Source organism: Strix uralensis, chromosome 15 (genome assembly GCF_047716275.1).
Source record: "Strix uralensis isolate ZFMK-TIS-50842 chromosome 15, bStrUra1, whole genome shotgun sequence".
In the NCBI taxonomy this organism is placed as follows: domain Eukaryota; kingdom Metazoa; phylum Chordata; class Aves; order Strigiformes; family Strigidae; genus Strix; species Strix uralensis.
In genome coordinates this window covers 10,695,387-10,722,144 of record NC_133986.1, presented here as the reverse complement: position 1 = coordinate 10,722,144, position 26,758 = coordinate 10,695,387, and the positions used below count along the sequence as shown (strand labels likewise).

Here is a 26,758-nt window from a genome sequence, read left to right as displayed (position 1 = left end):
CACACAGTGGCCTCCTGACCAAAGATGCACACAGGCTGTGCAAGGCTCACACTTAATACAGGTGCTTCATAAAACAGCCTCCTGGAGAAGAAATACTGTCTTTATCTAGGAAGAAACTGGTTCTTCGAGGATTTGCTGTAAAAAGGAGCTGCGAGATCCACAAGTAAATATAACGCAGCTGTGTATCGTGTGTGTCTGTTCCAGACCTCTAGGGTGTGAAGCTGGAACATCAAGACAACCCACCAGGACACTCAGGTTTGGGACAGGGCCAATCTATGCCAGTTTGCCCTGGTTTGGAAGCCTCTGGAGTCTGACAGGCACCAGACCTACAGTACTGCAGTCCCAGAAAGTCCCAGCTCCAGACTGGTAGATATTTATTACCAAGCAAGGACCACCAAGTAGCAGAGCTGGGGAGTTCAGGGGCTCGAAAAGATCACTAAGAGCAGGTGTCAGTACGATAGTGCTGATTTCCCAGCCACCTTAGCACAAAACTTTCCACCAAAGGAAAGCAGCAGGTCTAGGTCAGCAGATAGCAGGGAGACAGAGTGGCCAAAGCAGCTTCCCCAGCGCTTGTTAATCATGCCACCCTGCCTGAGAACTAGGAAATGTAAATTACTGAGCAGTGGGAATGCTGAGACCTCGTAAGCAAGTGTGAATGCAAAAGAGCAGCCTTTATTGCAGCTGCTGGAGGAGCACAGTAAGTAGGAACTATAGGCTACCTTCCAAAATAGAAGTGTTCATTGTACACCCTGAACTCCTGTGAGCAAGGACCAAATCATGAGTCTGAGCTGACAACGCAGTTAGCGCTCACTGAATAGCCAGCCCCAAATAAAAACTTCAGTTGTCGTTCACACCGAAAACTCCCTCCAGCCACAAAGGAGTGGCAGTACTACTGAACCAGTAGCTGCATGCATCAAGATGGGCTGCAATGCTAAAAGGTAGAGTCACATAGCAAAGCCTAACACATTTCTGTCCTTTGTTGTCCAAGCTCTTTAATAGACATCAACCGTTCTGATGCGGGCAAGTTTGCAGATTGATCTGCCCCCTTTGAATGGAAACTCTGTAGCTGCTAAAGCACCCTCATAATATCCCAGTGTGCTGCACAGTGCCTCGCTCAAGCTCTGCAGTCACACTTCATAAAAAATCTTCAGAGGCTGTCTCCTGGCAGTGTCACTGTACTTCCCGTAATACAAACACTTTAAAAATGCCTCTAAGGCTTTTCCTTCCCTCCAGCTCTCACCCCCCAAAAGAAAGTCTTTTGATTTCAAGGAGAATAGTACTTCTTAAGTACAGACCCGTCACTTGTTAATTCAAGTTCACTGATTGGCTTTAAAGTCATTTCTTCCACTTCTGCTTTATATCTTTAGTCTTCTTAAATTTCTTCAGTTGCTTGGGTCCTCTTGCTGTTTCTAATTTTCTCCTCTTCTCACTGGGAAACAGGAACAAAATATCTGTTAAAAATACACTAGATTCCCATCCAGCTGGGAAATTTTTGTTGTAAAAGGGGGTGAGAGTCTACATAGAAATGTGGTTGGGAGAAAATACTTCCAATTTCTGGGGTCATTTAAACTGGTGCTAGAGGAAGCACAAGCATGAGCATGACCTAGATTTTCTGGCGTCTTCAGATTCTCTAACTCAGTTTGAATCCCATAAGATCGTGATTTTTAGCTCTTGTCATTACTTTTCAAGACTTTATGTGTCCTAAAGGCAATTCATATAGGACATCTTGAATTTAGAGCACCTAGAAAAAATAATACAACTGACAGTTTTAAATATGCAGTTTTGTTCCTGCACTAGATTCTGACTAGAGCAAACATGAGAGAGGTCCGATCTTTATAAGCACTGACAAGACTCTCTCATTCCTGTAAGGCTTCTGGAAACTCACAGCTTCTAGCATTCATGAAAAAAACCATGAATATACAAAGGGTGGAAGAGAGGCCACATAATTACTTCAGCTGTCAGGCACCCCAGGAAGGGGAAATAAGCAAGCAGGCAAGTCTCAACTATAAATCCCCAAGGAAAAGATGAGGAAAGACTCCACGCTGAGCAAGGTAGGAGAAAGAAGATGGATGAAAAGCAAGGAACTGCAGAAATGCAGCCTCAATATTTTGCAGGCTTATGCTCACATTTGAAAGAATTCTTCTTCCCTGAATTTGCATTTTCTCCAGTGGGACTATCACAGGCTCCCAGCCAGTGTTAGCTCCCAAAGCAAATGGGACAGTTATGGGGAGCAAGTTCTTTCTTTAAAAGTGACCCAAGGAAGATATAGCACCAGCTTCCGTGCACAATCGCGATCAAGGCTTAGCCACGTCAAGTTACAACGCGCAACTAAGTTACATGAAGTCAGAACTAACACTAGAGCAACACAGAATTCACAGCATCAGCCTTGCCATTAGAGGAACTACTGAGTACCCAGCAGAGCTCGCAGGTGCTCACACCCGGATTTCTCCAGGAAAGCTCAGAATCAAGAACACTAAGTTCATTTTATCTGCATTTAACTCTTCAGCTTCAATCTTTTGAAAACATTGTAATAAAGCCAGCAGGAAGGACCAGAGACACCTCTGTGGAGTATTTCAACTTCCTTAACCTTTTCAAACTGACGACGGAAGCGTTCTGTCCCGCTTTGCTCAGCACCTCATCCCATTCTTCGTCATCACCCCGGATAATATATCTAAGTGAAAAAGGTAAAGGAAAACGCAAGTAAAATTGCCAGCACAAAGTAAGAAAAATAAGGTGATTATATCATCAGGCACACACTACTCTACAAACAAAGCCCCTGTGTCAGCACCCAACTAAATTAGTATTTGGAAATACATACAAAACTAGCCTGGCAAAGGGCTACAACAGCTCATCACGACTCTGTCAGCAGACTCGCCCCAACTAGGTCAACAGCAACCAACAACTGTCCCCATCCAAAGCTGGTCAGTGGCAAATGAAGTTCTCAGGAGCCCCTATTGTAAACATCACAAAACTGTTCTATGAAAGCCTCTCATCAGAAAAGCAGAGTGCTGAGTAGAGTACATCTGTTATGAAAGCAAAAAATAAGGCCACAAAGGTTATACTTTCCATAGCAGTGGGCTATGCTTCTACTTTGCCCACTAGATTTCTGAAAAGATAGACCTTCAATCACTACAGCTTTAAGCCTGACAACCACAATCAGATCTATATTCACTATATAGATTTCTTTATAAAAGCTTGAGGGTGTTTTTCCTTTTTCCTCCCTCCAAAAATATTGGAGAAGGATGGTTGTGGTGGTAAAGGAAGAGGATGCAAAAAGCAACGGCTCGTAATGGAAAATTAGCTAAATTAGCAGCTGCTCTTAGACCAGCAGTGAGCTTGAATGGTAGATTTTCTGCATCAGTCCAGGAAAAACTGAAGACCTGCAGCTTTCTTTTGAAAAGAGAAATTAAGACAACAATTGCTATTCAAATAAGCTCATGTTCTCTGCCCCTTGTCTGGGTGTTCAAGTACCCTGGAAATTACATACGAGTTTAACTAGGCAAAGCAGTCATGTAGCAAAATGGAGTGGTTGCTCTCCATCTCAAGTTCTTAGAGATTTAGAATAGACTAGCCTTTGTTCATACAAGGCTGAACAATACCAGACAAAGCCTTTTCAAACCAAACAGCTTAGTCTCTTCTATTAGTTTTCTAAAACCTGTACTGAAAAGTTGTTCAAAATAGATTTTTGTCTCTCTCTGCTCATTGAGGAGAACAGAAATCTATTTTTTGGTGAAAAAAAAAGGGAACATGGTCCAAAATGACAAACAGGTATATAACACTATCAACGCTAAAAAAATGGAATTAAAACTTTTTTAAAATTCTGGTTATATAGTTTTCCTAATGTGACTGACTTGCAAGTCACTTCAAATCACATCCATTTTTGTCCTTCCTTTAAACAAGACAACCAAAGATTCAAAGAAGCTTTTATTCCCTTTTTTCAGATTTAATCTAAAGCCAAACCAGACAACTTTTCTGGGATGTCAGTATAGTAAACAGGATTTATAAGACAAAAAGTGGGAGGAGGAGAGAGAGAAGGGACAGAATCAGTGGCATGTGTAACAACTCTGTTGGTCCAGAAAGAGACATCTGCTGACACTTCAAGTAAATTGCTGGTTCAGCAACTCAGTATCCTACAAACTGTCCAGCTCTGCAGCAGTTAAAAGGCATCCGTGCACACTGTAGTTAGTAACAAGAAGCTCCAGTGGGTTGGTTTTTTTACCATTGGTTTGACTTTTTTTTTTGTTAAAGAAGAGAATATTTGAATTAGCCAGGTACTATTTTCACTGGAGTTGCACACACAGCTAAGCTGAATAGCAGACAACAGGATCTGGGTATCCTGGTTTGAGGAAACTAATGACTATTTCTAGAAGCATGGAAAACTGTAAAATTAGAAACAGTCCACAGCCAGGCAGCTTGCTTTATTACTCCATATTACAGAACTATATAACTTACATATGTATAATATATGTACTCTATACAGCCAGGATCAAGACTGACATATAGATACATACTAAGAGCTACTGCCATGAATAATTTACCATTTAAGTGACAAAAGAGAACAGAGGTAAAGGAAGAATGTGCTCAAGCTCATGCCAGAGCCACTGGGACAGAGCTGAGGGCTGATCCAGCATTCCTGTTTGCAGTACAGCTTCTGTCTGCAGTACCGTAACGACGAGCCAGCCCCAACTCTACCAACAATTCAGTTCTACAGTTCCACAGGCAGATCTCACTGCTGACCAGCTGCTATCTGCTCACTCACAAGCTTTTGCTTTTTGTTCAAAATACCAGCAGAAAAAGGGAAGTAAGTTCACGCTTGGGAGTATGACAATGAATTAATGTACTGAGGTAAACAGGTGAACAGCCCTGAATAAAAGTTGTTACCAAATTTAGTTCATACTGGAGAGAACTTTCTGAGTGTGAGACAAAGCAGCTGGTAACAGAGCCAAAAAGACGAAGTTATTGGCTGTCAGGCACACAACACCCAAAGTTTTCATTAGCGCAGCTGCATATGCTTATCTTACCTGGCCACTGCTGACAATACCCACTGCTATTTCTCATTTATTGATGGTTTGAGATTGTGATACTGCAACTACAGCCTTGTGCACAAGTCTCAGCAAGATGTGCTAGTGACCCAGCATTCAAACAGGTCTCAGGCGAAAACTGGATTTCAGATAAATTCTTACTGTGTAAGGTCCATTTGCTTCAGCTTCCCCACTTCTTGCTTGTGTTTTTCTTGGAATTCCTTTGCAGCTTCTTCCTACAACAGGACAGCACAATGGATGCGTTAAGTTCTAAGTACAACAGTGACCATGTAATGGAAGGAAAACGCCTTTCCCACTGAAAGAGAAGTACATCTCCTAAAACAAATTCCAGATGATCCTGAAAAGCTTATTCCTTTTATATAATTGCATTTTTATGTTATCTGTATACACATACTTGTAATATGTAACATCTTAGTAGGTTCTGCAAAAAATCTGTATTGCAGATTAACGAAGCGTGACTTCAAGCATGTAACACAAAGCTGTCAGGTTTTAACTACCATAAAGTGATGTGGAATTCTTTCCATCCAAGAAAATTCAGATTACAAGGCTTTTACACTCAAGGGAGCTCTATGAAATGGATACATATGTATCAAGAAAGTTCATAATTACCAAATCATCATTTAAAGATTTCAGTGTTGGCTCCATTACAATATCCTTTGTTGCCACCATCTGCTCCTCCACAGCTTTTTCCTGGACCGTGTTGAACAACTGTAAATGAAGTAAGCCAACACATAAGCCAAGACTTGCTGATGTTTCCTCAAGGTTATTGCTTTAAAATAAATAAGAAATGCTGTCTGTTCCCATGAAACTACTCTAACCTTGCAAATATTATCAGGCAGTTGTTTATTTCTGATGCATTCCATCATACTGAAATAAAATCTCAAGGCTGCTTCCTGAAGGCAGAATTATATACAGCTTTCATAAAAGGCAGAAAACTAAAATCAGTCAGCCCTCAATGCGACTTGCATAAATGTGGAGAGCTCGTAGTTTACAACAAACTTTATTAATACAGCATCATTTAACATTTGCAGCTTAAAGCTGCATATTTGGTTTTTTGTATGTTATTTTCTTCAAGGTAAGTAAATCACCTCTCCAATGAACAACCTATGCCACACTGCAGAAGTTCTGCTACCGTATCCCAAACCTTGAGAAGTACAGGCCCCAGGCTCGGCAAGCAATTGCAAGCAGTTGGCAAGTATTCTGTCCATCTCACCATCTGAGAACTCATCATGTTACTCACTTTATCACAGCCATAAGAGAGAAAGAAAACCAGATCCAGAACTGTCCAATTATTTCACTGGACTTCAAATCTATCTTTAAAAAAAACTTTTCCAAGGTCATTTAAAGAAAAGTTGAGATGCCACCGGTGCAGTGAACAATCACAAACAAGCCGCTCAGGCTCAGCATTTTGGTCAGGACATTTCAACACTTAAAAACATAACACAAGCACTATTATTTGGGAAAACACTATATAAATCAATGCCATAAATACCTGCTTTTTCCACCCGGATTTTCCCATCTTTTGTAAGAAGTTTACAGTCAATTATCGGCGACATGGTAAAGATACACAGTTCTGACTCAGCTTTCTACTGGTGCCAGGCTCAGTACTGGAATTACACAGTAATTAGCATTGTCACCATGCTCTTACCTGGACTACTTTGCGGATGATTCTGTTGAAGAGGCCCATCAACTGACTGCTGGGCAGTTCCACCTCCTTTTCCAGTTGGTCCAGAGATTTATGCTGTAGGCCAATCCCTAGAAAAAGGGCCTGAGGAAATGACATGTATTTCAGTTATAGAGGCTTTTAGAGCAAATACAAATACATAATACCTCTACACTACCTATACAAGACTTCTCTGGTACGAGCTGAAGCTTTGTTCAGATGCACGTTATTCCGTAATTGGCAGGTGCCATTCCATACTTAGCACCAATAATACTTTTCTCCTCAAGTACAGTTCAGGAGCCAGACGATTTTGAGAGGTTTTCAAGCCACAGTTCACACTGTATTATAAACGCATGGAGTGCTTCACTGAACACACAACAGACTACGATCCCTACAAATTTTATTCAAAGCAAATGCTAAAGGTGGAAGAACACTACAAGCAGGAGAAATCATGAAAAGGGCTACAAAAGCAGCAATTAACTGAAGTAAAGTTTTTTTTTTTAAAGATGACATAAAAGAGGAAATTATTCCAAATATATATATACAAAGAGAGGTGAAGCATGGCTTGTTCTCACAGCAATACACACCGACTGTGCAGCAGAGAGAGAGATGTCACCCATCTGGTTGAGAAAAAACATCCTGGCAATGGTAGGTACCATATCCATGATGAGATGATAATCCACCATGTTGCGAGAGTACATCTCTAATCTCTTCAGGTCGTATGGGATGAAAACTGATTCTAATTCAGCACGGCTGATGGCTGATCGGTACAATAAAAAGACAATAATGTCAAGACTGTTCTTCACAGCTATCCAGGATCTCAGTATTTAACATGTTCCTTTTCATACCAGTGAGTAAGGGCCTGTAACTGCTACCCCACAGGTTCACTTTCCAGCACACAAATTCCACACACTAGGTACAACACTGCTATTCAGGCTGGCTTGGTTATTTAAAGTCTTTTCAGACAAACATACATCCATATGAAAAACATTGCATCTGTCAAAACAGACCAGCATATCAACCTAAAGATGCCAGAGAGGCTGAAAACAGTGAGGGTTGAGAAACACCGCTTGCCCAGTTTAACTTACCTTACACTGGTTTTGCTGTTAAAGAGCTTTATTCCCTCATACCAGCAACTAAAACTCTTTCACCAAGACAGATACTAAAAACCCACAAGGCACAGATTACCAAGTTCTCTCAGGAGGACTCCCCTCTGTTAGACATATTGAGAAAACAGCAATTTGCTTTTAAGCCAGAAGTGACTGTTAGAACAGTCTTGTCTGGCCCCGTTTTTATACTGCCTGTGTGTTTCCCCAGCAAGTGCTGGATTGAACCCAATAACATGCAGTTGAAGCCTATCTCTTAGAAAGACATCACACTCCAACCTCCAGATTTCTGATGACAACGTTCTTCCTGAGATCCTAAGCAAGCTGCTCTGCCTATTGACCCTTGCTACTCAAGGCTTCTCTTTTAACTCCATACTGGATTTGGCAGGTGTCAGTATCCATCCATGTTTTGTCATGCATTTAGCTGTTACAGTCAGGGGCCCTCTAATTTTGAGTTACTTAAATCTTTGATCAAAAAAGCAGGGGGAGAAAAAACAACACCAAAAAACCACCCTGTTTTGAGTAAGCAGAAAATGTCCTCTTAGCTTTTACTTAGAAATGCAAGCATTTTTCTAGATGATAGGACAAAACACAGTAACTGACCATGAGCAATTCATGGCATTTCACAAGAGATATCATACAAAGCATGTATTTGAGAACTCTGATAAATGTATACTCAGACTTTAAACTGTAATCTAACTGAACACCGAGAGGCAGGGTACTCACGTGGCTGTGGCTGCTGTTTGATATTTTTGTTCTGTAGGATATTCAATGCCAACGAGGGAGAGAACGTGCTGAACTGGTAGGAAAGCAGAGAAAGGAACCGCCTCCTAAAATCTATAGGACAAGATGATATGATAAACAACTCCTGTGGACCTCTAGCACAAATATCGCAGAAGATTCTTTGAGCATTAGCAAAATCAAAGTTACCTTTCCAGAAGGCTGTAAGCCAAGGCTCCTGTTCAGTGTCCTCTTCATTCAGCATCTTCAGCATGATGCAGGAATGCTCACCAGTCAGGTCATTCTAACAAATAAGATATATTTCCCATCATCCTCAGGAACCTTTTGCACTCTATGCTCAACTGAAGGCAGCAAAGGTCTTCTAAATCAACAACAACGATGCATGCATCAACTGCTACTGATCACCACTACCTAAGGTAAAACCTATGAACTTCTAGAATTTGGTAAATCCCAGTGCCAAGGGATTTTGGCTTCTTGAGGTAACCAGTAGTCACCAGTACTGCAAATTCCAGGTGCGGCTCAAGAGCCAGAAAAACAAAAGAAAAGTGGAGTGACAAGGGACAAATTATTCTCTCCAAAAGTACTCTAAACTGCTAGTGCTACTTTTTGTAAACACCTAGAAAAACAGAAGCAGTCAGTTCAAGAACCACTTGCATATTTTAGCAATAACTACAATAATAACCCTCAACAGCTGCACCTTTGCTCTAATTTTTTAAGTGCAAAAACTTTACTCCCTTAGTTAACTAGAGGTCCAAAGAACAAAAACAAACATAAAACCACCCCCAAATGTAGCCTCAGAAAACTTTCCTGCCCAAATCACATCTCACAGAAGCTAATGGAAAGATGCCCAGTGATTTCAATAGGGCTGGATTTCATTCAGAAACAGTATGCTACTTACTGGTGTCTGCCTTAGATAAACTGGCACAAATCCAGCACGTTTCCAAAACCTGGGGAAAGGGAAAAAGAGAAAAATGCACTGAGAATTATAGACCTGTTGATTCGACAATACTACTTCTAGTTAAATGCAACCTATCTACTGTACAAGAACAACTGCTGAAAAGTAAGCAGAAGTCTGTAAGACACCCCACCAACTAATGAAAATGAACACTGACAGAAAGGAGTAACAGCAATCAAACGGACTGAGGTTCTAACTTAGAGAAGTGAAAAATTACGATCGTGATATCAAAAAACGAACAAACTTTCAAAGACTGACAGACATGATACAAGAGTTATTGTATTTGACATGCTTCCAGGGCCTGCTTTAGAAACAGGCAGAGAGGTTCTGACCAGTAATATCACAGACTCCTAAGGAATACCCTGGGCTGAGGATTTACAGTTTATTTCAGACCCTGTTCTTCAATGAATGATGATTTTCCCTTGGCAACTTGCAGGTTTCAAATAGTCACTTGTAGGCCAAACAGAATCCAGGGCTGAGCAGCAAAACCCTGCTGACATCTCTTTCCACCCTCCTGTTCCTTCTTGCATCTTAGTTGTGAACTGATCCTACAGTTCATTTTGCCCAGTAAAAGGAGGACTAGTATAAAAAGACCTGCTGAGACCAAACATATGGCAATCCCAGACAAAAGAAAGGAGCCAGCCCCCAGAGCAACTGCCACTGGCAACCCACATCCACAGGCCACGGGATAACACTCATCTGCTGCGCAGGATGTTGTGAATTTCAGCATGAAGCCCTACATGTGTATCCCAGCCTCTCCCTATCCCACTATTCATCCTTTTTTTATCTATCCCACCACAGCTAACAGTCAAATAACTAAAAAAAGGAGTGAAACACTTTACTCTCCCCCTCTGTCCTGAAAGGGATCATTCAAATAAAGACATCTGAAGCATTTGCTTTATAATTTGCAAAGATTAAAACTATTTCACAATAACCATTCAGTTCTGACGTTCTCCTGCACAGCTAAACAAGTGACCATCGCATTTTGGCATGAACTTTGCAGCATGCTTGCCACGGAACAAAACAGGCTACAGTCTCTGTAGCTGAAATGCCAAAACACAGATAGCTGTCTCACATTGTCCTGACTGGGTCAGTCACAAATTGGCCTCCACCGCTCCCACTTCTTCCGTTGAACTCAGTCTCATCTCATGTCCTTGTACAGCCCTCTAGGTCCTCTCTAAGTGGGGGCAGGCCAGCAAGGAACCAAGGTTTTAGGTGATAAATGACTGCTTTGCTTTTAGGCAACAGGAAGAATTCTGCATTATTTTGAAACTGTCTCGCAAACTAGGGATTCACAACTTCCCACTCTATGGCTGAGAGTCTCAGAAACCTAGATATTTTATAATTTGCTAATATTAAAAAAGTTTGCATTTATTATAAAATGGTATGTTTTTATATAAAGCTATGTTGTAAGGTAGAGCTAAAACTTAAGAAAAATTAGTAAATTATTTACTGCTTCAGTACCTCAGTTCCTCCATAGTAAGAAAAGCAAGAAGCAGCTGCAGTTGCTGGTGAAAAACATTTACATTAGTCAGGAAACTAACAACTAGCTCTGAAGTTAGCAGCAGCTCAAGCTTCTACAGGTCACAGGAAGCAGTATTCAACTTCTCCCTACTTATTACAGACTGTTCTTACTTCTCTAGCCTGGAAAAACTGAGCAATTACAATTAGTTAACTGTTTAGAAGGGTCACAGAGACAACCAAGTAGGGAATGGGTTTGCCCTCAGGAGTCTGAGGAAAAAAATACCCTGAAGGATGCACTTAGGAGCAGCCCTACTGTCCATCAAGAAAAGGTCTTACAGGAGAAGGGAGCTTGGAGCTCTCCCAGTTTTAGACACCAAGTGAAAAATGCAGAGATAAAGAGAATATCCAAGGGCTAAAATATCTGCCTCTTTATCTATACACTATATTATTTTTATATAGATATCATTATAATATATATAATTTATATAGTTGTATTTTTGCACTGGATGTAACTAGCAAATAGAATAATGTCTCACTTGAGTAATCGTGGTGTTAGGCCATAAGACACGCCTAGGTAGTCGAGGTTTTCAGCTTGTCTCTCACTCAGTTTGAGAAGTAAAGGAGGCAAGTCTTTCCGAGGTGTCACAACCTCTTCTAATAAACTAACAGTCTGAAAAAGAAAGTGGAAATGCATTGGTAGCAATCCTCACAGAAATTTGCAAATTAAATCTCTTATTCTGTGTAAAAAAATAGAGTATTTCCTCCTTACAGAGAGGAATCATTAGAGACTTAGAGTGAAAAACAAACAGCTTAGCACAACAGAAAACACAAAAAACGTACTGAGCTCCATACCTCACTGCTTACAGTTGCAATTTCTTTTGGCTTTTGAATTGTTTCTTCTTCCAAACATGGGAATTTGCCTTCATAGTACATCTGCAGTAAAGTCAGAGCTCTGCTGCCATAGCCCATCTGTGAAGTAGGAACAATACACTATCAGCAAAAAGATGTATCTAGTTTTTAAGACAGGTCAACAACATTTTCCCCTTACAAGCCCATTAACAATCATCAGTGCAGAGATCACTCAATCACAGCAAAAATGCACTTTCTTTGCTACACAGCAGCTCCGTGGAGGACGCTACAGAACCTGGATGTCTGCAATCACAATGAGAGCCCAGCTGGTAGTTCAGGACTGTGTAATAATTCTCAGTGCTTAACTCTGGCACTCAGAAAATGCCAAACACCAGCATGAACATTTGGTAATCTCACAATAAATATCGCTGGATCTTGATTGTGTACTGCTGCTTGGGATGCTGGCATGCTCCAATGCTGACTAGTAATGACAGGAGCTGGTTTGCTACCCGCACACAGGAAAGCAATGCCACCCCCGCTGCTGTGGCATCTCACCGTTTCTGTGTGTCTGACCTCATTCCGTTACTACCACTGGCTCAGTCTCCAAGGTTAAAACACTGAAAATTGGAGCAACTGAAACGTTTGCCCTGTTCTTGAATTCTGCCTGTACAGCCATGCTCATGGTACCACTGCTGACTATTCATAATAACCGGATTCCAAAATACTTTACCCCCTGATAATCTGGATGAACTGCAATACGAACAACACGCCCACCAGAGAGGCCCCCGAAGTCCGGATCTTGGAACTGCGTAAGAGACAGAAGTCAACGTAAAGAAACGGATGGGTACTCTGGAAATAAGAAATAGAGCTGAAATATATCCTGGGTGTGAGTACACAGCCAAATTATTCACCTGCTCTGAAACGGTCCAGGGAATAAGATCACCAGAAGCTTTCTTTCCCCTAGAAAGGCTGTTCATGATAGACTGGCGAGAGATCTCTCCCTCCATGCACACCTGCCAGAAAAGGTAAAAGACCATTAATGGAGAAAAAGTGTTTTCTCCTACAGTCACTCCGCTACAGCAGAATCAAAATCTCTACTCATGAGTCCATTACACAGTATTGACATTTCATATGATCCCTGCTCTGCAACATGACGAGCAAACAAACAGGCCAACAATGTGCCAAGTGACAGGACAAGAGGGAATGGCCTCAAGCTGCGCCAGGGCAGGGTCAGACTGGCTCTTAGGAAGTATTTCTTTGCAGAAGGGGTTGTTGGGCGTTGGAATGGGCTGCCCAGGGCAGGGGTGGAGTCCCCATCCCTGGAGGGGTTGAAGAGTGGGGTTGACCCAGCGCTGAGGGATCTGGTGGAGTTGAGAACAGTCAGGGTGAGGTTCATGGTTGGACCGGATGATCTTCAAGGGCTTTTCCAACCCAGATGATTCTGTGAACAAACAGGCTCTGCCCCTAAAAGCCCTGTCTCAAAAAGCACACCAGTGCCAGCCAGGTACCTCTGATGCAGGAGGAGTTACAATGTGGTGCAACAGAAGCCTGAAGAGATTAAAGCACAGAACACGCTCTACGCATTTTCTGTAGTCCATCAACAGGAAACATAAAAGCTTGTCCCACCAATATTTCTCTTTAGGTGTCATATATGGGGCTTTTTCTTTTAAGAAACAGATTTAACTAGCTGCATCAAATGCAGATAATTAAGAAACTGTCTGTGTTCTTACAGAAGGAAGGAAGCATATACTCAGATACCTAGCAGTCAAGGGCTGAAATATTTCTACACCTCTAAGCGCATATATCTGAGGAGTTTGTATTTTTGCAGTTCTACTGAAAATAAAAGGAATGGTAGAAACAGGGGATAAGCAGTGAACCAGTGAACCAACTCTCCTTGCTGGAAGTTGAAAGGGGAAGACAAAGTCATCTCCTGAAGCAGTAGTTCGGCTCCTCAGAAGGCTTCTCAGCACAAATGCTTTGTGGAGACTAGGAGGTCTATGTGAAAGGATCAGCATCACAGTGTACTTACACAGCAATTCATGTTTACAAAAGAAAGTGGCGGTAAAAAAATGGCCTTAATACACTGTTGCAACACACACAAAAGCACAGCCCTAAGCTACCCTCTATTCCTAGATAGTACACTGCTCCCATAGTACACTGATAGTATCCAGTCTCACAGCAGCACACTGCTTTGTTACTGACAGTTCATCTCATCGATACACACTGCTCTCTTACCTGAACAACAGCAAGTACCTCCGGTAACGAATTCTGGGTGGGTGGAACAGGTGGCAAAAGGCAAAAAAGATGATGGGCAGGTGCATCAGATAGCATCTGGAGGTCATTGGGGGAGTTCTGAAGGGTAAAGACATAGCAGGAAGTTGAAGAATTATTCCCTGAGAAGAGTTTCAAAGTCCAGTGTAATGTTAGCAGCTGACTTCTAAACAATCCTCCGTTTTCTGAATTTAGGGCTATTAAGAAACTTAGAACTAGTACAATATTGGTGAAGAAGTTCACAGGCCAGTTCATGGATATTAAACTACCAGACAGCATCTGTTTTTCTCAAGTGAAACCTCTTGCTCTAATATGTATAGAACTGAACTTTCCATTTTTACACAGCTACTTATCTCTTAATCTACCAAACCTTAAGTGTCAGATTTTTAGTACTCAGTACTTACAGACTTCACCACTCATATCTACTAGTCACTCATGGTCTTGAAACCTTGAGATCAATTATAACTCTTTTCAGTAGTAAAATGGTACTACCCTTTTGGTTAACTTGAGGCTACTAGAATACAGTAAAGAGAACTGTAAAAGAAGTTCACCACTGATACTCTTCTGACAAGCTTGTAGGCTCATCTAGAATACAGCCTCCAGAATTTCTCATGACAAAAATGTTCCAGATAACTGTAAAGCCAGTGTATTCAGCCAAGACCAAGGCAGAGGCCTTACCAGAGAAAGAATATGGATCTGTATACAACAAGAAGTGACTGAAGCTGTTCAGAAACCTCAATTAGGCCTTTTCAATTACACTCATAACAAGCACTGCTCCCTCCACAAAATTCCTGGCTGAAATTTTGATAGAAGTAGCACAAGCTTACCTTGTAGTGTGAAGCCACATAAAGGGCCATCAGTCTCTGCAGAAAAACTTCTGATGCTCTGTGGTAACAAAAAAGTGTGTCTCTATTTACGTAGTATCTAAACACAGGGGTTAAGGAGACAACCTCCCTGGAAACAAGGAAAAAGCTCCTTGTTGGTTTAGGAGTAATATTTTCCTTACAGCCTTGGGCTACATGCTGGCTTGTGCTCTTAGACCCTACAGCTCTATATACAAGAATGACTTTGGGCAGTGTTCATAGCTTTCACACCCTTCATCTGTAAAGCCAAACCTTCTATAACTCCCAACAAGGACTTCCCTTCATTCAACCCTTCCTTAGGATTGTCTCTGCAGTAAAACTGGAGTTTGGTAATGTCCTGGTAACACACACCGCTGGTCTTATAAGGCAGGGGTAAAAGCTGAACTCCAGAAGTCTGGTCTTGATAGACTTTTGCCAAAAGATCATGTGCTGAGGGTTACCATGTTAGCTGGAGAACCCCCTATTACTCAGCTTGAAAAAGCCTCCTTCACCTGAAAGCAATATATCTTGATCAGAGCACAACATCTGAGTAAGGATACAGGTCACAAGTCTCAGGCAGTGGGCAGCCGGAGATAATTCTGGTGATGCTGAGACAGTCCAAACACAGCAGATCGTTCAGCCACTTCTCAACTGGGTCACCAGGGGCGTATCTGATCGACTCATGGAGGGAGACTTCATGCAGTGTACGAGCTGCAAACAGATTTCAGAGAACATCTAGTGTTGGAAATTACAGCTAGCAAAGAATCCAATAGGATCAGCGTCCTCTGAAGGGCTCCCAGGAGATTAGAAAATCATTACTCATATAGCTTTTATCGCTTAAAAGCATTTATATCTGAAAATCTGGAAGGTACATGGCCACACAGGATACCGCAGGGATGCCGGATCACGGTCACACACCGCAGTCCCGCGTACGATGGAGTACCTGAGGAGAGTTTAGCTGTAGCTGTAGATTTGTTCTCTGCTGTCATGGTGACTTGGGTTTGGGCACTCTGTTGACGGAGCTGCTGAATGAGCTTCAGAGACAGTGATCGACCAGTACCCTCATACCTGAAAAGCAGAAGACAAAAGTCTGAAGCAAATAACCAAAGAGCAATCCTGAGGCATGGGGAAGCTCCAGCACAGAGCCAGGCTGCCATCCAGAGCTACAGGCCGTTCCAAGGCCTACGAGGGCCCCATCCATCCACAAGAACCGCTCCCTTTTCATGTTCTTGTGCATGTGGGACAGGGTGGCCTGCCCTGTTGCTTTCTTAGTCTCACCATAGTGGAAGGAAGATGTCATTCTTCCCTCTCTCCTAACAGACTGCAGAATTCTCTTTATGTATTTGCTCCTTGTAGCAGAACACAAGAGGTGCAACTCAAATACTTAAATGAATCTGCAGCAAAACCAAAGGAAAGCAGCGAGTTCAAGTACTGACTCTTGGTTATTTTAAGGAGCAGTTCCATGACAAATCAAGAATTAGCATGCCCTGATGTAATAGTGTGTAATAAAAAAGGTACTGTAGATAAGAAATAATCCACTGGCACTTGCACAACTGCCTTCCCAGGTAGACAGTTGCTGCTCAAGCCTTACCCGTTGATCGTAGAAGCCATGAAAACAAGGTAAGGGCCTAGGAGGTTTTTCACCAGGGGCAGAGGAATGGCGGCAGCTTCGTCAATCACAACAAGTTCAGCTTGACCCAGTTTCACAGAATCAGCAGGGTGTATGTACTGCAAGGAACAGGAGGACACTGTCACTGTCAACAACAGCTTGTCTGGGAACTAGGGAAATGTCAGAGTTGGCAAAGCTGGAGCCCTGAAAAGCTGTTTGTCGTCCCTATTCTCCATGACCATCAAGCCAGAGACTGAGGCATATAAACAGTCAGGACAGGGTTCGTGTTACTCTAACAAGGACTCTGTCACACATCTTGTTTTGCACATTTTCACACAAATTTATCTGCAAAGATCATGAAAATAAAGGAAAGATAATCACTAGCAACATATGCTCTTCCTTCACTGTTTCTTTCACCTTCCTTTGCTTTTGTTTCAAGAAGAGACCCACAAGCAACTACCAAGGGAGCTTTGCAATCTATGAGTTATTCACAGAAAGAAATAAGATACTTTGTGAAAATCACTCACCAGAAAAAAAGGTCTGCCTTAAAGCAAAATCAATCAGGACAGTTACACATCACATAAAATGAACATGCTTAAAATCAGAACAACTACAGCATCAGTAAAGCCAACAGTTAGGAACACGAAGTAGAAAGGCAAGAGTGCAAAAGAGACGAGTTACCTGAATGGTCTGTCTGTGCTCCTTGAACACATTCACTCTGACAACAGCCTTGTTAAACTCTGGATTTAAAGACTGAACAATCTCATATTCCAGATGTTCCTGAAAGAAAGCACTGTTAAACAGTATGAACAAGCCAAGATCTAAGGAAAATATAGTTTACCATTATCATCAAATAAGCTAAGAATACATTGTTATTTCAGATTCTAGTTAAAAACTCTTATAACAAAAGCTTCAGAGGCCTGAGAACTGAGAAATTATTTATTATGTTAAAAACTATTTCACAAAAACCCAATTTACCCAACTTAAAAATAGAGCAGGAAACATAACTGTACTATGATTCATTTTTGCAGAACATTCCTAAAAAGGCTGGTAGCTAATATATGTAAAGAAAAATCACAGATGAGATGCATAACCCCTCCTTAACAGATACGCTGTGAAAGTATTGTGAAGTAGTCTGCGCTCCTTACCTGATACTGCAATGCATCAAAGCCTTTAAATATGAACTCAAAGAGAGTGTGAAGGTTATCAGGGCTTGGAGATGTGACAAAGATATTGGAGTAACTGCACAGAAAAATGAAACAGAAGTTTAACTCTTTTTCTAACAAGTACGTATACATACTAAGTAGAATGTTTTCATTATATGAGGCGCTGATTCTACCCAATAACCAAAACACAGCAGATTCCTTTAGACACTTATCTCAATGTATCTGTGATTATTTTGATTTTTAAAGACTGAGGTTTTCTTATTAATATAAAATAGAAATACTTGAATATCAGTGTATGCTGCAATCAAAAGATATAAGAAGAATAAAACAAGAGATGTAGGACTGGAAATGACAGATATATTCAGATCCTGTCATCTTTTTTTTTTCTTTTAAACTCATGGATGCAAATAAAGGCTGGGAGATTGCAGAGGGATCACTCACCCAAAAGCTACTGCTCCAGCAATAGCCAGTCCCAAAGCAGCAGATTTACCACGTCCCCTGGCTGCTGTTAATGCCACAGTACTCCGTAGAGTCTTCTCAGAAATGGCTTCAATAAATTTTAGAACTGCTTTTGCCTGATGATGAGAAAAAAATAGAAAACAGAAATCAGCTGTGTTTAAATTACTTTCAGCATTCCTTACACTTCCCACTAGCACGTCTTCCTTCCTAGAACAGGAAGGCAGAAGAGAACGACAAGATAGGAGAGTTGAACATTAAAAGCCGGACAAATAATGTGCAAGTGGTAATCCTGACTCACTGAGTTCTTCTCACAGATCAACAATCAGTACAGCAATTCTCAATTACTACCTCCATGTCACTGACCACAGGGTATATTCAGTAAGACAAAAAGAGGCACAATGCTCTCAGAGGAGGAAAATGAACGTATCTGGGCAGTGAGAAGATCTACTACAAAAGAACTTAAGCAGTGCACAGCTCTGGGAGCCACCTGGCTGAACTGCAGCTTCTCAGTAGATACTCCAAAACAGGAAAGACAATTGCAAGAGGGCCTTCATTTGCACTAGTCAGTGATTCTCAAATTGGAGTAAAAAAAAAAAAAAAAAATGTAAGGGAGGCAGGAATAGGGGCATATTAAAACATGATGAGGATTTTCAACTTCTATTCAGAACTAAACTGAACAGAAACTTCAGGTTAAGTTTCCTGCATATTTCAAACCCTGAGAGCTCATAATCTTTTTAAATGCAGACTTCTCCAGACCACCTTCCTGTCTCCATTCTAGTCCTTTCACTTATCCTCAACTTCACGAAGAAAATCACTGATACTGTTGTTGAGTTACCACATCCAATCAATTTTTCAAGGAAATTCTCTAAGGCCACACCCATCACTGGTCACACTCAGATTGGATTACATGCAAGATGAGACACAAACATCAGTACCTAAGGCAACGTGTCAAGCACAGAGTATCTCAAATTTAAACACCACACCAACCTGATCCAGGGTTTTACAGCCATCCACCAAAACTCCTACAGGCTGTGTATCCTGTAAGCTCTCCTTCAGTTCTTTCAGCTCCAAGTCCTGTGGCCGGAGGCTATCTTCCTATAAGCACAGGATTTACCAGAACAGGATTAGTAAAGGACACTTCAGCTCAATTACACCTTTGTGATGTCTTCTGATTTCCTTTTCCTGCCTGATAAAAGATATGTTACCAAAAGTGGAATATTCGCCCTAGAAACAGAAACATTTAAATGGACAGACATATATTTAACACTTCAATTTCAATACATCGTCAGGAGAATGGTTACACAGGAGGTGGGTATCCTGGCTTCCTCAAGCTTGGAGAGAAAAAGGAAAGGGTTTTTCAGTACGTGGTAACTGGAGAATGCCATTGCTAGGAAGAAGAGACCATGGACAAATTTTCTGAAGAATTCAATTCATTTTTCAGACTTCAGGCTGTACAAAAACTTTATGATCTTTATTATACCTGTCATATGAGCTGTACATATTGCCATACAGGGGGAAAAAATACTGCAGCAGCAACAGATCAGTTTTCAAACCAATATCAAGATTTTCAAAGTCAAACAATAAACTTGGACACAAAAGAGATCAATTTTAAATGGGAATGAATTGTGATTTTCCTTATTGTCACTTAGAATTCCAAAGGCATCAGTCTATCCATCCAACAGATAAGCATTTGCGCTGCTGTCAATATTGTTATAATGCTAAGGGGGAGTTGTTTTGGTTTTTTAAAATCAGTGCTCTGTTAAAATGCTTTTACCATCTCTGGCAGAACCTATGTTGGTATTTCTTAGGCCACACAAACCAGTTCAAAAGCATAAAGATTTCTATTTAAAATTGGTTCCATTTTACTTTAGTCTACAACTGAAAGTGATAAAAGGATACATTTCTAACAGTGCAAGCTATATGTCTGGCTTATATTCAGTAAACGTTTCCCATGATGTGGCATGTGTGACTCAGAAACTGAAACTACCACAGCTTCTCGGTATCAGGTGTCTCCTGAGCTTGTAATATACTTATTTCTGAAGTGTTTTCCCACCCTACAACTGTCAAAAGGTCTTTTTATTTGTCTCATCCCAACTGTCCATCAGCTTGAAATCTCTCTACGCACTTCTGAAACAGCAACCACAGCAATTAAGCTCCATCTCGCTAGGCTAAACAGCAATACAGCAAAATCAGTAAGTACAGGCAAGCACAAAAAAAAAAAGCTGTGACAGAAAAAAAACAAGGAGGAAAGAAAAGACGGCTTCCCATACTTCACCCATACCAGGTATAATTTTTGCAGAACATTCTACTTCCTCTCTGCAAGACCATTATTTGATATAAATCAGGGTGAAAGAAAAGCTTCCTCTTTTTTAAATCTTTAACACACCATGGTCAACTCAGACCAATTTCTCCCAAGGAAAAAGGCCGACGTTCCTTACTGACCTGCGACTGTGGTGGAACAGGTGTGATGTTTGCAACATGACTGGAGATGGGCAAGATATTCAGCTGATCATCAATCACAATGCAATTCTTGCACGAGGCCAGAGACAGAATGAACCTGAGCAGTCAAGGAAAGGCAACTCAGTAAAAACACTAGCAATACAGTTGTATTTTGGTAGTTAATTTAAACCCTTTTCTAAAGCCAGACACAGTATTTACAGCTACAGCTGCTTACAGCTGAGCTACGGCAAGTTCACACAACTGGCAGTATGCCTCTTACCATAAAGTCAGGATCATCCACACAAAACAGGCACCCACTTACCAGGATGTCTCCAAAGAAGAAAGATAACTAAATTGATCTACCAAGAGAGCATTTAAGTGGAAGGCAGCTGCATAAAAGTGTAAGACGTGAATCCACAGCAATTGTGACAAGTGTTGACCCCCAAAGGCCGTGGTCAGTGCTGGCTTATTCATTCTTCTCATTTCTGACATCACATAACCACCTGCATGCTAAAGGTTTCTGCAGTTTTCCTATGGCTAGAGCAAGGGCTCACTCACTCACTAAGAGCTGCTTATTCTATACAACAAAAGCAGAGAAAACACCTTTACAAGACAATTCTACAACCACAAGGAATACTCCCCACTAAGCAGTTTTATGTTTTACAGTAGTGCAATAAGTATCTCAACTTCAGTGCATCTGGAGCACATGTTTCTAGAAAGCGTTTCACAAAAGGGACTCAGAACAGTTTATAAATTTGGGCCTATCTGCATATATCCCTTGTAACATGTGCCAAAATATAGTATACAATTCCTCCAACAAGAAACTGTATTTGTTTCCAGAACAACACACAAAAACTTCACTGAAGCAGCCAAGAAATCCCATTCCTATGCAAACCTATAGGATACTTTCCTAATATGAATATATGACGTTGCTCCAGATGCTTTTCTTGGGCATAAAGTCCAGATCCTTTACACTCTTGATAACTTACCTCTCATTAAACCGTCCTACCACGTCCTGGTGTGCCTCTGTTCTGTATCGAGAGTGTACATCCTGAAACAAAAAGACAAAGTCAGTCTGGAGAACAAATAGCAGTGAGTGACATTTACAAGATTGTTACTCATGGGACGATCCAACTTCTTTTCCACTCTTGTGGATTACAGTCTCCCTTTCCATCATCATCCCAGACAGGATTCTCATTTTCTGTTTGTCGTGAAACATCCACATTTTCCAAATATTTGTTAAAAATGTACTTTTCCCACCAATAGTTGTCACAATGGTCTTATTCTTGCCTGACTTAAAGGTCAATTCTGCCAGGTACAGAACATTTCAAACACCTCAGGGATGCTAAGAAAAAACAGTCTATCATTTTAATTCACCTACTGGCATTATTACTAATAGAAACAGTTCCTGCTCTAGGTGTAAGTATACTCAGTGTCAATTTGAATGTAAGAGGAAAATTTTTTACAATTACAACAATCAGTCATTGGAATCATCTCCCCAGGGAAGTGGTGGATTCCCCAACACTGCATATTTTTAAGATTCAGCTGGAAAGGGTGCTGGGCCATCTTGTCTAGACTGTGTTTTTGCCAAGAAAGGTTGGACCAGACAATCCTTGAGGTCCCTTCCAACCTGGGATTCTATGATTCTATGAATAGTTCCGATCTAAAAATACACACTAGTTGTGAAGCTGATCTCACATAGAAACAGGTCACAAAACACTCAAAAGGCCTATTTTTCAGGGCAGATAGCAAAAATACTTTCCAAAACTACTGTGAAACAAAAGAACAGAGTCACGTTTGTGAACAACAGGTGTTTCTTCCTTGTAACCTAGCAGCATTTCAAGACACAGAGTCTGGCAAAACTGCCTGAGTATGACATGCAATCATAGATGAATGAAGGAACGGGGAAAAATGATGAAAGGAAGATCATAGCCCATAACAAAAGCGAAAAATAACCACTTAGCATCACCACTATGTACCTACTTATATAAAACAGAGATATTATGTGGAACATACCATGGTCATAGTGTAGAGCTGCTTCAGTGAGTTCATAGTTCTCAGAAGAATCACCACAATTCCACCACCTTCTACTGTTTCAACAGTTCTAGCTAGCAGGTTTGGAGTCAAGGCTTCAAAATCCTAGGAAATAAATAAAATTTCAAAGTTGCCTAGAGTTCATCAGTACAACTAGCACCTACTAAAAGGTACAGAAAGCCTAAAAACATTATTTCTCAAAGCTTAATTCACACTTAACATTTGCATTAACCAACATCACATTAAAATTCTACCAGCAAGGTTATCTCATCTTCACAAGACTTGTAAAAGACACATAATGTCATCATAATTGAAATAACAGAACCAACAAATACTATTCCTGCAGCATATAGACTGAAAGCAATTGATACGAGTGCAATGTCCTTTTTAACTCAAAAGTTTAACTCCTTACCTGAAGTACACACATGCCAAAAGTGTTCCCAAGAATCTTATGAGTTTCATTATAATAGCAGTAGCGAATGTTTGTGGCTGCTATAAATAACTCAAAAGGATCATCGTCCTTTATGTTTAAAGTCCCACTTTTAATCTTCTTCTGTAGTTGTCTCATCCTCTTCTTCCGGTGGCTAGAGAACAAAATTATACAGGAGTTTTCTTGGAAGAAGGTTTGAGAAAAGTGTATTCAGGCCTACATTCAAGTCTAATTGGAAGTCAGAGTGCAACCTCAAAGGAAAAAATCTTGTATCACATTTGCTGCTTTCATGATATATTTCCACATGCCTTCAGCCCCAAGTGGTGGATGTCACACAGAACCAGCTGTTTTTGCAAGAAACCGCTTGGTTGGAATCATGGTTTCAGGTAACGCTCCCTTCCTGACTGTGTGCAGGCTGTTAGTATGCACACAAATCTAAGAATTAAAATTTTAAACGTTTTTTCAAAATGAAGGCATTCTAATGCTTAATCTGCATTCAGTCCTAAATATTACTGAGGCTAAAAAGCTGAGGAATTAAAGTTGTGGCCTTCTAAGGTTAAGAAAGTGAGAGAGAGATTGGTCCAGGACAGCAGAATTAGCATTAGAGCTACAGAAAGAAACCAGAAGTGCCTAGTGCTGGTGTCAACTGTATTACAGATACCAAATTTTAGTTCTGGAAGACCAAACTTCCCATAGCTCCTCCAAGAACAAATCTTGTTTCTCCTTACAACCAAATCACACAACCTGTGCTCAGCAGACCAGTCACGGAGCTTTTGCTTCACACAAGACACAAGAGGTATTTTACCTGCTAAATCCCAGCTCTTTTTTGTAACACCATAGGACAGAGGGTCTGGCCTTCACAGTTGCTTTAGACAACATGTGATGAAGTATAACCACCTGCCAAAACACAGAAACATTCATGAACAACTATACTCACAAGTTAACATTGAAGAGCAAAATATTTTTCTGTACTTGATTTTGTGTTTTCTACCGAGCAACTCTCTGCAAAACAGAAGGATCCCTTGACATGCTGTGAAGGTTACACTCCTTTTTACACAGACCTGTGTATCTGTGCCTTCTCCGGGGCTGCATGACACTGAAAACACTGAATTATACCTTTCATTTCCTTTACGCTCTTCTTTGGCAGAACTGCTAACAACTGCACAAAGAGAAGGCGATTATTCCAGGCTAAAACCAGTTCCTGGTATTTGTCTCTATACTGCATTTCGCAGAACGTATTTCAGACAACTTCTACAATTTAGCAAGATTTCATTTTGTATTTTAATCCTCTAGTGGATTCGGCAGCCCAGCTCGCCGCATGTTCAGTAAGCACGGTTGCTGCTTTGAAATCCAACTCATCAGTGAAAATATGCCCCATCAGAATTCACCCATTCACTTCAGTAGTGAATCAATGACAACTTTCTTGTACTAGCACCTGATAGACTCATTATTTTCCAAGGTTTTTTATAACTAGCTTATTTTACTTCCTCAGGAACTGGAGCTGAGTTGACTTATCCTAAAACTTTATGGTTTTGCCATGCTGTTATTTCCCTTTTCATTCAAAAACCATGAGTCTAGAGTTTAGTTGTTAATTTCTTCCCTACAACACTACCAAGCAGGTCCAGTCCAAGTTCTGGTGTGGTGACATCTGCAAGATAACTCAGTATATAAAACACGGCTCGAGAGGAAAACTGTAACATCTTAGAACTGAAATAGGAAAAAAAGCTCCTGCTAGCCAAAAAATTAAATATCTTTTCCCCAGTTTAAACAATATATTCCCATTTGCCTGTACTCGTTTATGTTTAATGTTCAGGAGCTTCTCAAACAAGAGATGTTTAAGGACAAAGTCTCCTAAACCATTTCTAGCAACCCTTGGCGTTTCTGCACCGCGGGGAGTTACCTCACGCACGCTGAGGCGCGCCATTGCTCTGCCTTACTCTGTGCGGTTTTTAACACTTGCTTTACAGAGAAAAAAGCCGGTACCAGGGGATTACAGATCAACCGTTCTTCTAAGGCTGGGTTCAAAATCACCACCACCACCGTCCCCCCGCCCGCCGGGAGAGGGCTACCTGGTCCTTCCCGCGGTCGCCGACCACCACGAAGAGGGCCCGCTGCCGCTCCGCCACCCCGTTCTCGATCAGCACGCGAATGCGGTTGTCCACCTTCCGGCGCTGCATGGCTGCGGGCCGCCCGGACCGGCCGCCCGGACCTTCCTCCCGCTCTGGCCCCGAGTCCCGCCGCGGCAGAAGCCCCCCGCCCGCCCTGGCGCGAGCCGCCCCCTCAGGCGGCTCGCGGGACACCACGTGGGAGCGGCGCGGCCCAGGGCGCGCGCGCCTCGCACGCGGTAGGACCCCAAGGCTGCCCCGCCGTTCGCCTGCATGGCCTATAGATATAGATAGGTATTTTTAAAAAGCAGAATAATTTTCCACGTGGGAAAGTCGCAGTGGAGTTGAGGAAACACACATTGCTCAGAGCCTCGACAGTGCGTTTATTAATTTACAGTTTTAGCTATGTTAAACTGCTCCTGGTTGCTACTCACTGCAATGGGCTCCTGAAGGAACCTTAGGGAGCAGCTTGGTTAAAGTCGTTTTTAAAAAGAAGGCGGCTGTAGCTGGCAGGCAGCACTGCCCACGGCCTCAGAAGGCATCAGGTAGCAGGTACCTGCACCCCGCGTGAGAAGGGGGAGAGAAGCCACATTATATGTAGCTCTGACTGACCTCCAACTGAGCTAGAACCAAGTACTCAGCTTAGAATGTATTACAGTGAGAACAAATGAACATAAAGTAATTGCTTAAATAATATGGATTCTCCATCCAGGAACCATACAGCAGTTGTGGAAGCTACTTTTTAAATTACCTTTGGATCCTCAATTACATATCACATACACCAAAACAATTTAGCACCTGGAAATAACCCAGACTCCTGTAACCAGCCAGCTCTCAAAAGCCCAGAGATACAAACCAGTCCAATAAGAGGGGCTAGGAACTTTCCACATCTATTGCATGTTGGTTTAGTTTGGTGACTTTTGTATAACTGACTGTAAAAAGGGGGTAAACCAAACTTCAATTGCAATGGCAACACTGATTTTAATTTTTAAAAGCCTTTGTTCTACGTAAATCTTGCTTGTTGGAGTAAACACGGTGCTTCTTAATGATTTTATAGACATTCCCTTTCCACGTACTGCAGTTCTACATCTGTGATACACTCTTGTCACTCGGTGTCCTTCTGTACTGTTGAGAGGGGAGGAAAAGGGGATTTGGATACACAGTATTCCCATGGAAACAAGACTGCAGAAAGCAGAGCACATAGAAAAATAACAAATCTTTAGGAAACATTATTATCTGGTACTAAATTACAAAATCCCAAGAAATGTTAGGAACCTTGCTTTCTCAATAAAACTAGGTAGTTTATAACATTTAAGCTCCACTGTTTAATAAAACCACAGCTGTTTTGAAGTTTTCTATACAAAATCCCAAGTTGCACAACTGGGGAGTTCCTACAGGAAAACAATCTGTCAATCTGTCTTGGTTTAAATTCTGGTAAGTCTTCAGAAACACTAAACTTCAACTAAAACTTTCACTAAATTCTAAAACTGACAGCAAAACTATTCCTAATAACCTAGAATCTGTAACATTAACCTTTCAATACCAAAGTTGAGCCAAGCTATTTGCATAGATATATTTATTCT

General features: G+C 41.3%; 1 protein-coding gene across 1 annotated transcript; it reads right to left on the bottom strand.

Annotated features, from left to right (window-relative positions):
* Nucleotides 1-966: 966 nt before the first annotated feature.
* Nucleotides 967-25,353, bottom strand: NAT10 (N-acetyltransferase 10). The gene is made up of 28 exons (XM_074884335.1): nt 25,140-25,353; nt 23,876-23,967; nt 23,053-23,224; nt 22,623-22,745; nt 21,596-21,657; nt 20,610-20,724; nt 19,155-19,262; nt 18,150-18,283; nt 17,691-17,784; nt 17,224-17,322; nt 16,525-16,661; nt 15,877-16,001; nt 15,494-15,644; nt 14,919-15,015; nt 14,056-14,172; nt 12,732-12,833; nt 12,551-12,625; nt 11,824-11,940; nt 11,508-11,641; nt 9,451-9,499; nt 8,742-8,835; nt 8,538-8,648; nt 7,293-7,465; nt 6,691-6,810; nt 5,652-5,750; nt 5,184-5,257; nt 2,588-2,671; nt 967-1,429 (listed from the first exon to the last, which is right to left on the bottom strand). The coding sequence occupies exons 1-28, from the start codon at nt 25,245-25,247 to the stop codon at nt 1,336-1,338; spliced, it is 3,060 nt and encodes a 1,019-aa protein (XP_074740436.1). The 5' UTR covers nt 25,248-25,353; the 3' UTR covers nt 967-1,335.
* Between the last annotated feature and the right edge of the window lie 1,405 nt (nt 25,354-26,758).

Excerpts from the sequence above, each read along its gene's own strand:
- NAT10 (XM_074884335.1), bottom strand. The coding sequence starts at position 25,247 with ATGCAGCGCCGGAAGGTGGACAACCGCATTCGCGTGCTGATCGAGAAC. Across the intron at positions 12,834-14,055 it reads AGGTACTTGCTGTTGTTCAG|GTGTGCATGGAGGGAGAGAT; the intron begins GTAAGAGAGCAG and ends CTTTTCTGGCAG. Across the intron at positions 6,811-7,292 it reads CTCTCTCTGCTGCACAGTCG|GCCCTTTTTCTAGGGATTGG; the intron begins GTGTGTATTGCT and ends TCATTTCCTCAG.